This window comes from Monodon monoceros, unplaced genomic scaffold (genome assembly GCF_005190385.1).
Source record: "Monodon monoceros isolate NGI ecotype Baffin Bay Population unplaced genomic scaffold, NGI_Narwhal_1 Super_Scaffold_18, whole genome shotgun sequence".
NCBI classification, from domain to species: Eukaryota; Metazoa; Chordata; class Mammalia; order Artiodactyla; family Monodontidae; genus Monodon; species Monodon monoceros.
The window spans coordinates 78,505,922-78,518,001 of record NW_021703774.1 but is presented as its reverse complement, the minus strand read 5'-3'; the positions used below and the strand labels follow the sequence as shown (position 1 = coordinate 78,518,001).

Genomic DNA, 12,080 nt, shown 5'->3' with positions numbered 1-12,080 from the left:
GGATTTTAGGAAAAACTGATAGGACTTTATAACTAGATATGGAGTGTGGAGGCCAGCCATGGGTCTGGGTGGATGCTGGTGCAGTCACCACAGTGGAAAATACCAGTGAAGAAGGAAACAGTGATCTCAGCCTTGGATGCAAGTTTAAGTTTTCTGCAGGACCTTCGAGAGGAAATGTTCGACACAACTAGATAATTGGCCTGGAGCTTAAGGGAGAAGTTGGGGGTGGAGACAGATGCCCCACCTTATACAGGTGGGGCATGAGAGGCAGAAGCAGCGAGGGGAGCAAAGGGCTGATGACAGAAGCCTGGAGAAGGGGTCCACCGAGAAGACGACTAAGAAGGAACTTCCAAAGGGGAGAGAGAAAATCCCGGCCAGAGTGTGGTATCAGAGGTGGTAGTAAAGAATTCCAAGCAGATTTGCCAATGGTCAGTCCTACCTTGTGCCCCAGAAGGACCAAGTCAAGGGAGAGCTGAGCAGTGCCCGCCGCTGTGACCTTGGATGTTTGGGTGGAACCAAGCCCAGATCGTGGTGGGCCGAAGTGCCAGCAAGTTAGGAAACCAAGCAGAATACAGAACACCGGGAAACTGTCACACATTTGAAGAGGGGAAGGAAGAGGAGGCGGTTTGAAACTAGGGTGAAAGTGTGGCTATTTAATAGGGTAGGAGGCACCTGAGCTGTTTTATGGGCCAAGGAAGCCATGAAGGGGCAACTGTATCTCAGGGGTTCACCTGTACCCGAAGCCCAGGTAAAGTGAACTTCCTATTCTCCTTTCTTCTTTTCTTTGGGGCCTATTCTGAGCCCTCCCTTCCTTTTTTTTAAAATCAGAGTTCTCCCTAATAGGGAATTTAAGAAGTAGCTCTTCCCAAGGGAGTATTCGGAAACAGCAAATGGCCCAGGAATCCCATCTGTTGCTCTTTCTCTGCTGCCACCATCCTCTAGTCCCCACCTCCTACTCTACCCCTCTTCCCATGCTCTGGCCTTTGCTTCTGCCCACAGGAATCTAGTTGAGGCTTTTCCCCACAGACAGGAGGAGTTACCACACACGTGGAAAAGCTATTAGCCTTGGTTAACTAACTGTCAGCTCCTGGTACAGCCAGGCTGGTGGGAAGTACAACTTGGTGGGCCAAGTTGTAACCAGGCCCGCTTGAGGACGCCGTTTCTTCCACTGTTCTATGAGGGATTGACTGAGCTCACTGTGATCCCTTCCTGTGGTGTCACTGCTTGGTGTTCCATACATAGAGAAACGAGGCTTAGCCCCAGGGCTTCCTTACACCTTGGCAAGTCCCACACCTGTGGGGTATCGATCACTTTGACCTGAATTATAGGAGCTCAGGTAGAAAAAGGGGCAAAATCCTGATCAGCTTCCTGCTGACCCCTTCGGGGTTTTCTTTTCCATCCTGCAGTCACTCACTGTCCTACATATTCTGCCTTCTGAAAGCTTGCGAATGGCAAGCTAATAGAAAGAGCACTGAGCCACAAGTAAGAAGGCAGCCATAGAATGCACCCATTTCCTAGCCATACAGTCTTGGCTAGGTTAGTTGATTCCTCTGAGCCTCAGTTTTCTCACCTGTAAAATGGTATTAGTAATACCTATCACATAGTGATGTGAGTTATTCTATAACAGTGCATATGTGAAAATGCCTTGCACAGAACCTGACATGTAAAAGGTACCCGTTTAAATATTTCTTGGGCCTGAATGCTTAGGAATCCATGATACTTGCAATTTATATAATTTTATGGAATTAATATTTGAGCATGTCAAACCTGAAAAAAATACATCACTTTTCATTAATCTTCTAGGAACTTAAGAAAAGATTTTTTTTCTTTAGTACATCCTTGTGTTGCTTTGTCCAGCACTGGCCTTCTCCCTCCATCTGAATCAGGAACTCTATTTTTACATTCCTTTCAACTGATAAAATTGCAATGCACTGCAGTGGTTCCCAAGGTAATAGAATAACTGTCTCTCTCAGTGGCTCTATTTTTTTCTTTCTTCTTTTTTTCTTTTCCCCTTGATAACAGAAAGCTGCTTTTTTTTCCCTCCAGAAAAGAAGCGACATCACCCTGTCAATGTTAAATTCTGGCAGAAATGGAGCCACTAAAATAGAAAGAAAAAAAAAATTGGCAACAGCCAAGAATGAGAACTTGCATAGCATTTACTTAGTTGTATGTATTTCAGGAATACAGCGTCCTCTGTATTATTGCCAATGATTGTCTCTGTGATCAATGCTTATTCCTAAAATAATTCTCTTTTCAGTGCACGTAGCAGATTGATTGCATTGATGGCCCCCGTTCTCTACCTCTCCTTTTGCCTTGCCACTTTGCTGTTCCCTTCACTAAAGAGATGGAGTCCATTAACCCATCTCTTGCTTTTGGACTTGGCCATGTGTCTTGCTTTCATCTGAGGGATGCTTGTAGAAGGCATGCAGTCATGATGCAAGTAGAAGCTTTAAAAAGTACTGATGTGTTTCCCCTAGTCCTTTTGGACCCCTGACATCACTGTGAAAATGTGCCCAGGCTAGCCTTTTCGAGGGCTGTGAGAGGGATCCAAGCTAAGGCCATCCTAGACCATCCAGCTCCCATCAGCTGACCCCATAGGCTTGTGAACAAAAATACATCTTTACTGCTGTATGCCACCAAAGTTTTCTATTTGTTATACAGCAATAACTAACCGATACAGTAAATTTTGGTGCCTGGGGGGTGACCCATGCCTTCTCCAACTGCAATGGTGAAAAAAATTCTTGTACTTCAAGCCCCACTGATATTATGGTTAACGGCCTGGAGAGGTAGTTTGAAATTGCCATTCTAGGTAAACTGCCCTTTAATTGTTCCCTAAATACAGCCTGTACATCCCTGCCTCGGTACCTTTATACATTTCATTTCTCCCTAGTGGAATGTCCTTTCTTCTCTCTTCTCTGCCTATTAGAATCATACCAGATCTCCAAGGACCTAAAGAAAACCAGCCTTTTCTGAATGCACCTTCTTCTCCCTTCACACCAGCCTCAAACTTTACTCCAAAAGGAGGGCACAGCTGGTGTGTCATTATCCATGCTGGACTGTTTCTCCCCTACTGCACCTCGGTCCCCCTTCCTCCCTGGTTGTCTCATGTGGCCCAGCCAATCTTGACCCTCCCTCCCACCCACTCACTTCCCCCCACTCCCTTTAGGTGCCCCACTGATGTGCTTCCAAAATTACCTTGTGGTTATCTGAGTAAACGGAAGTTTCCTGAGAACAAAGGCTTCGTATGTGCAGCACTTACAGTAGCACCCAGAAGATTAAAAAAAATTGTTGGAAAGGTGGATGGAACAGGGATCTGCTGTAACTGTGGCCTGAAGCAGACTAGGCTGTTACTGACCCATCTAAATGGAGGCTCGGCCTGGGGAACTAACGTCCTCAGTAAGCTCGTCCCGTGTATGTTCTTGTCTTCGCAGACTAGGATTAAGTTGGCCTGGGTTCAGCACCAGGCTAACTTAATCCTAGTCTGTGAAGTCACTCCCCCACCATCCTTTGTGCCCAGGCCCATGCTGGGTAGATGAAGATTCCCTTAAATGTCGCTGATATGCACTGAGCACTTTCTATGTACTAGATGTTGTTCTAAGTGCTTTCAGTGAATTAGTTCATTCAATTCTCACAGCAATCTTATGGGGCACATACTGTTAGTATCTCCATTTTGTCGATGAGGGTTAGAAAAGATTAATTAACTGTTCTAAGATCAACTATTAAACATACAGTCTGTGCAGACCCAGGCACACCCACCTAGAGTGTGTTATCGTCACCGTCACCGCATGTCTCCCCAGGTTCATGTCTTCTAAGGGCGCTTCTCTCGTTTCTCAGTCCTTTCCTCTGCCAAGATGGGAGGCGAGGTAAGGGCTAAGAAGAGAAAATTGCTGCTTGATTATTTATTCTGTTTACTTAAATTCCCTTATCATTACCTAATGATATGTATTTAACCAGGAGGAGGCTCATCTTTTCTTATTTTTATCTATCTATGTTTACCTGCCCATGAAGATAACTTCATAAGTAGGTAAATTTGAATGATTAGCAAAGAGCCATATAAAGCAAACTGTATTGCTCTTTGTAAGCCGTCTCTGTTTCTCAGTGGGCTGGAAACCGCACCATTGCTTCCTCTTTATCTTTGTAGTGAGAGCGCAACATTTGTCACTCGGCGTCTGAGCAACTTCAGTGACACCACCAGGAAAGGTCTCTGCTGGTCCAAATGGCACGCTTCCCACGAGTAGCATCTTTTTTTCTCTTTCTGAGTAAGTGTCATAATTCTGTAGGTTACTGTTGTCAAGGAGCTAGTCAAATGGAGACTGTTGGATGATAAAATGAGACAATTTGGTCTCTACAGGGAAAACCATGCCACACATCTCTGGTGTTGGCAGTCATTTTTGACTTTTGATGATGTTCTTGGCTACCTAGAGATCCTTGAGTTCCAGGAGGTGCAATGTTAGGTTGAGTCCCATGAATCTGATCCCACTGGTTTTTACATTTGTGTGTGTGGCCAGAGCTGCTGATTTTGCTGGCCCTGCCTCCATCTTATGTTCTTGGGCTAACTCATCCCTGGAGATAGGAAGAGGCTTAACTCCTCAGACTGAGAGGTGATGCCTGATGTTAGAACTTGTCTAGATAAATGTGCCTTGGGGATGTGGCCGGATGGAAGGAAGTGTCATGAGAGCACTTAGGAGTTTTAGGCTAACCTAAAAGAAGGTTCTGGACTTCATCTGTGAGATGAAGTGGGAATTGACTACTAAGAGCCTGAGAAAGGGGCAGGAAGATTCACTTGGCTCTGCTGAGGGGCAAGTGGAAGGACCTCAGTTGGCCCAGGGGCATTTGTACATGGTTGAACAGGATGGCGAAAGGGGAAGTTTTGGGGGGAGATGGGTGAACAGATGAACTGGGGAAGGAATGAAATAGTCTCAGAGCAGACAGAGCAGGTAGCAGCTACTTTTTAGTGCTATGGGTTCTCTTAGCATCTGGTGAAGCCCACAGACCCCAACTTAGAATAATTTTTAAATGTGTGAATTAAAATGTATACGATTATAGGGAAAATCAATCATATTGAAATAGGGTTATTGAAATACTTTAAAGTAAACTTTGATGTAGTCATTTATTTGCTTCATTATTTATGTATTACGTAATAAGATCTGGAGGTGGTCTATTAACCGCCAAACTTCAAAGTCATAATGAGTATGAACAATATTTCAAGATATCTGCAATAGATGTAGTGTGATGTGAAAATATCTATGATTTGTTGCCTACATTCATGACTGAAGAAAATGCTAAATTTCCATTAAGATTAGTGAAAATAAAGATGTAGGGTTTTTTCCCACCCAAGTTTATGAATCTTTTCATCCCCCATGTGGACCCAAGTTAAAAACTTCTGCTTTAAAGAGACTGGATGGAGTTAGTGAAGGGACTTGGACAATAGGGGAACTAAAAGAGCTTAGAATCAGTGTGACCAAGGCTGTGGCTAATACACGAAAAGGGTGCAGCATTCAGCTCAACGGGGTGCTTAATAAACCTTGGCTTGAGTTGAATGGGGTTCATGTCTCAAAAGACATTGGGTAGTGTAAGGTAAAGATCAGATATGGGACCTGCTGGGGTGAGAGGTGGCCTGCAGGAGGTTACTGGGACCAGTTGCTGGGTAATCAGTGCCCACTAGACTGGCTTGGCAGACGTTAATGACTAGGTTCACTGGTGGGGCCCTTTGGGGACTGTTGGCTGGTGTCCTATTCAGGTGTCTGAGTGTGATTCTCAAGTGTCTGTGCTTTGTGTCTGTGAACCGCGTGTTTGGCTTGTGTATGGGGAAACTGGGCTTACATTGTGCAATAAGTCAGACAACTGCAAATTCTCTCTTTGTCTTTTTTTTTTTCCCTAGTGAGTAAGATGAAAGGCCTGGGAAAAGGAAAGTAATAACCAAGTTTCAAAAGGGGAAGCTTCAAGCCTTTCAAGCCCCATTTAAACCATTACCTAAACTGGGTTATATAATTATTTCTTCTAAATTTAAACTCTTCCTAAGCACAAATTTTGTGTAGAGCCACAATTTTTATGTGAAAAACATATATATCAGGAGGTAACTTGAAAAAAATTTTGGAAGCCTGCTATCTGTCATTACAAATACAGAGGGAAATATGAAGGAAATTAATTAAATGATGGATGATCAACTGACCAATTGCATTGTTTAGCAAATGTATACCTTGTCCTAATTAATTTTTTAAATAAATATATAAAGACTGATGAATCCTATTAGAATATGGGGCCAGATGAGGTTAACGTCATGGGTAGATGAGCTCTTAGACTTAGCTTTGTCTGATTGGTCTGTCACCCCTCACCCTGAATAGCTGCCCTACAAATAAAAGTCATTAACATGGGAGGGTCCTGGGGAGGGGCTACTGTTTGTCTTACTGGGGCTGCATTCACGAAAAAAAAATCCACTGAATTATGGATGGAAGCATTCTCAGCCTCCAAGCAAAAAGGGATTTTATATGGGTAAAGAAAGAGAAGTCACTTGTTGTGCGTGGTGTTCTCCAGCTAGGTTTTGTATAAGGTGGAAGCATTTGAAGTTGCTGTTTTTGCGTATCAAAAGTGGCCAGGTGTTGGCCACATTTTATATAGGTCAAATAGCTTCCATTCAAATAATCCTGAAATAGAAAATTTGGCAATCCCATTAATGTTTTTGGAAAAAGTCCACACCATTAGGGAATTCTTCGTGTTACAAAAATGTGACTCCAATGCAGTATATCAGTGCCAAGCTCTGTGTCCATCAGTCAACAAGAATCTGACCTGCTGTGCAGAGGTGCCTAACCCTCTGTCTATTGAAAGAGAAAGCAACGGGTCAGTCCTCTGAGGTATTTCACTCTTTAGGAGGAGAGATATGTACAACATCCCACAGAAAACAGATGTATAATAAGATGCTTCAGTGTATGTATGATTCCCCATGCATGGCCATTTGAATTGGCCTCTGTCAGTCATTCCTTTTTATCTCCACAATACCTGTTAAAACTTCTCACTGTTTCTTCCGCTTTTCTGAGTACCCTCCCAATCATGTTCTTGACCTCGTGCCTCTACTAGCACCTTATGCCATTCATCATCCTCTCTCTGGCTTCATCCATGTCTCCCCTCTACAGCTCCTCTGCCCGTAGACATGTAGAGGTACCCGTGTCCATCCTCCCTCACTGCTCTGCCCACGTCCATCTACTCTTTCTAACTGCCACCCTATTCTATCTCTTTCCCTTCTCCATGACACTTCTTGAAGTAGTTTATGCTTCTTGCAGTTGCTTCTTACCCTTGAAATACTCTGCTTCTGCTCTATGGAAATCTCTTTTACAAAGATTTCCACTGACCTCCTTCTCATCAAACTACAAAGACTTTCGTCTGCCTTTAGAGTCCTTACCCTCTCAGCCGCATTCAGCAGTGCTGACAAGCTCTTTCTGCTTGGACGGTTTTGCTCCTTTGGTTTTCAAGCTACTGCGTCCTTGCTGCCCTGCCACCTGATTCTTCCCTCCCTGATTCTTCCTTCTGTAGGTTTTGTTCCTCACCCTATCCCCTAAAGAGAGAGATCCTCTAATAATCTCTCTTCAGCCCTCTCCTTACATTCCCGAACGCTTCCCAGTGCTTACATGTAACTGACATAATTTGCATCTACAGCCCAGAACTCTCCCTAGTTAACAGGCATTTACAGGAAGCAGTGAGGAAACAATGGACACAGCCAGGAATTCGACATGTGTAAATCCAAGTTCAGTTCTGGCTGTACCATTTACAACTTTGACATTGCTAAATATGGGAACATCTCAGAGTTCTTAAGAGGACTGGATTACAAATATTTTCAAAGGGTTGAGTAGATTTTAAAGTATAGCTAGATAGATATAGCTACAGATATAGACATATATTTAAATATTATTTCCAAATGTTTGCTGGATTTCCTTCCTGATTATTCCATGGTACTCTAATTTAGTATTTCCAAAATTAAATGCACCGTCTTCTCCTTCACCTTCGAAGGTACACAACAGTACCTTTTCCTGAAATCCTTATTCCTGTAAACAGCGCCATTACTCCCAGTCACCCTTACAAAACCTGGTATCATCTTTGATTTCCTGCTGCCTTCCATCCCTCCATCTACCCCATCTACCTCCAAGCATCTAAGACACTGAAAAACTCTATAGATCTTATCTCCACAGTGGCCCTTAAATTATAGCCGCCTTCTTTCCATTTCTATTGCCTTTATCACTCCTCTTCTGGGCTACTATCATTACCTGATGTCTACTTCTAACTCCATCATCCTACACACTTCAGGTTAATTTTACTAAGACCTTTCAAATACTTTCAGTGGGTTCCCCATTGCCTAATCAATCAAGTCCAAACTTTTAAACATGATAGTCAAGCCCTTCATGCTTTGGACTCAAAATTCCTACCCACTCTTACCTCTTTCTATTAATCTTCATGTAACTCTCCCCCTAATCCAACTGATTACTCTCTATTTCCTGAACAATTCTTTTGATTACTACTTATACAGTCTTTTCATGAAATCTCCTTCACCTAAAAGGCCCTGTCTCTCCACTTAACTTGTCATAACCTTCTCCAAAGTCCAGTTTTAATACTATATCTTCCATACACCTTACCTATTTCCATCCCCCAAAATGTAATGTCTCCTTCCTTCAAACTCCTCAAAGCGCTTTTATCATATTTCTTTCCAGGACAAATGACTACCACCCTACTTGACTAAACTGTAAAATCAAGAAGTCAGAGACTATCCCAAACTCATCTTCATATCTTAGTCCTTGAAGCATCAGAAACACTATAAGTGATTGAACAAATATTTATTGAATTAGTAGGCGAAGCAGTAGAAAATGAAGTGCTAGTTTTCAAAATAAAATGTTTCACATGTGGTACCATCTCTCCGAAAAGTCATAAAAAATGTTAAGTGTTGCCTAGACACCAAAAATAACATTGTGGAAACATGTCCTGACATAAACATCTTAGTGGTACCTCAGAAATCATATTTTTTAAAACATTTTTATCTTGAAATATAACATATAAGAAAAGTTAATAAAACATAAATGTGCAATTTAACTAATAAATAAAAAGTAAAAACCATGTAATCACTATGCAGGTCAAGAAATAGAACATTGCTAGGACCCTAGAAGCACCCACCCACCTTGCCACACGTCCCATCCAGACACACACATACACAATCGCTTTGCTGACTTTCGTGATACCTACTTCCTAGCTTTTTTTTTAAATAGTTTTACCCGTTACGTTTGCATCACTAAACAATACAGTGTGGTTTTTTTGCCTTTCTTTAAATTTTATGGAGAGTATAGTCAAAAAGATTCTAAAGTGTTCAGCATCTTTCATTAAACACAGTGATCCACGTTTCTGCAACCAGTTGCAATTCACTCACTTTCATTTCTGTATAAGATTCCATTTTATGAACGTACCACAGTCTGCCTGTTCTACTGTTGATGGACATATGAATGGTCTCTAGCTTGGGGGCTGTAATGAACACTGCTGCTGTGGATACTTTTTCACGTGTAGCCTGGTGCAGTGCTCACGTTTCTCTAAGATGTATGTCTCTAAGACTGGCTAGCATTGCTGACAATGTTTTAAATTGCCTTTGTAGTACAATTTTTTGGTAAATAATATTTTAAAATTTTACTACTGTATGGCATGGGGAACTATATTCAATATATTGTAATAACCTATAATAGAAAAGGATCTGAAAAAGAATATATATATGTGTGTAACTGAATCACTTTGCTGTACACCAGAAACTAACACAATATTGTAAATCAACTATACTTCAATAAAAAGTCATCTGTTTTGAAAAAAATTTTTTAATTTTTTTCTCATATGGTCCACCTTCTATTCCTAAGTGCTTATTACAAAAAGAGCATAACATACATATATCACATTAACTGGGATTTATGAATAAATTAGTATATTTTAAATGATTACTGGAAATTTGTGTGATTGGTTGACTGATTGCATGTTTGTTTTCCAGTTTTGCATTGATTGTATCCATATGCAATTTTTAGTTGACTGTATCAGGTGATCTCTTACCCTTTCTCCCTATTTTTTTGCAGGTCTCCTCCTATCAGAATTGTCTTCATTCTAAAATTCCTATACTCAGCCTATACTCATGGTCTCTGTAATGTCATTTTCCCCTCTCTCACTTTTTTTTCACTCTGGTCTCCTTTACTCTTTGTCCTTGTGGATTCAAAAAATTCAGCAGATGCTCTGCTTCTTCCATGCCTACTTATGAACTCTATTCTGTTGATTCTGTAATACCAGCAATTGCTCCCTGTTGGACTCTTCTGATGTCTTTCCACTGGGCCCTAGGCCCCGAGTGAAAGATCTAGCTCACCCTGTGGCATCTCTGTCATTTGTTCTTTGTTCTTTCTGTTACACAAAATAAACTAGGCTTTAATAGTAACATAATAAATAAATACATACCTTTTAATTTCTAAAAAAGTCTTGATTTTGAAAAGGTGTATGCCAAAGGAAATGTTACCATTGAATAAGATTTTCTCCTTTAAACCTAATACTTAAGATTTGTCCCAACAGGAAACATTCCATAGTGGTCCCAACTGAAAACTTTGGGTAAGAGAACAACTAAACTAAATCTGATCCCAGATCCTGTTGGACTTGACAGTCACCTTGTATGAAGCTTTTCCATAAAGCTGTAGTGGCTCTTTAAAAAATTACAAAATGAAAAACCCTCCGCGGTATAGAAAGGAAGTGCTGCTGCTTCTTCAGATGCTAATTTTAGCTAGTCTTGCATCACACCTGGCCGGGAGCTACAGATATTTCCAACCAACCAGCAGGAAAAAGCATGGCACCAGGAGCAGTGCCATAAACTCTGCCTCTCCAGCAATCATTTCTGTGAGAAAAGCTCGATGACAGGTACCTAGGAATTGGAGGCTTGAGGAAGTATATCGAGGAATTTTCCCTTAAAATAATGTAAAAGGTGAATTATTATACATCGTATTTACTTCAGGTGCACTTAGATAAGCAGATACGTTTTATGAAAGTGGTCATGTTACATTGATGAAGCTAAACATTTTTTTTTTAAGAGACTAGAGATTACTATGGAAGTTAAACTTATAAAAGAACAATTAACTCGGGCTTCCCTGGTGGCGCAGTGGTTGGGAGTCCGCCTGCCGATGCAGGGGACACGGGTTCGTGCCCCGGTCCGGGAAGATCCCACATGCCGCGGAGCGGCTGGGCCCGTGAGCCATGGCCGCTGAGCCTGCGCGTCCGGAGCCTGTGCTCCGCAACGGGAGAGGCCGCAACAGTGAGAGGCCCGCGTACCGCGGAAAAAAAAAAAAAAAAAAAAGAACAATTAACTCATCAAGCCATTCCACTGCTCCTCATCCTGGAGAAGGTATTGAACATTTGAGTTGATTATAGCTAATAACCTGCGATCTCATTTTCTAGAATTGTAATACAGGGAGCTACATAATGTGGCACATTGGGAACTGGAGCACTAATCTATTTTTATTCCCCTTTCTTTCTCCTACTTGCAAGCTAAGCTCAGCACTGCCCAGAGAGAAGTAACAGTTCAGAAAGGACCGCTGTTCAGAGCTGAAGGTTACCCCATCAGCATCGGCTGCAACGTAACTGGCCACCAGGGACCTTCTGAGCAGCATTTCCAGTGGTCTGTTTACCTGCCGACAGCCCCGACCCAAGAAATCCAGATCATTAGCACCAAGGATGCCACCTTCTCTTATGCAGTGTATGCACAGCGGGTGCAAAGTAGGGAAATCTACGTGGAGAAGGTCCAGGGTAACTCAGTCTTTTTGCACATCTCCAAGCTCCAGATGAAGGATTCCGGCGAGTATGAGTGTCACACACCCAACACTGATGGAAAATACTATGGGAGTTACAGTGCAAAGACGAATCTAATTGGTAAGCTGTGTGCCCTCCTCTTCTAGCCAGCCCCTGAGAAGCCAGATTCTCTCCATCAACACGATGCCTTGCAACGTGACATGACTTTATATTGTGCTGTTTGTTTTCGCAAAAGAGCCCACATACCCCTCTGGATATTTTGGAGTTTGTCACAAATAGGTATCTCATAT

General features: G+C 42.1%; 1 protein-coding gene across 1 annotated transcript in view; it reads left to right on the top strand.

Moving 5' to 3' along the window:
* The first annotated feature begins 4,174 nt into the window (after window positions 1–4,174).
* The window catches only part of CD101 (CD101 molecule), a 33,731-nt gene continuing 25,825 nt past the window's right edge, over window positions 4,175–12,080 (top strand). Inside the window, exons 1-2 of the mRNA XM_029229121.1 lie at window positions 4,175–4,259; window positions 11,530–11,910. Coding sequence (XP_029084954.1) covers window positions 4,217–4,259; window positions 11,530–11,910 — 424 coding nt within the window. The 5' untranslated portion in view covers window positions 4,175–4,216. The remainder of the gene's footprint in view (window positions 4,260–11,529; window positions 11,911–12,080) is intronic.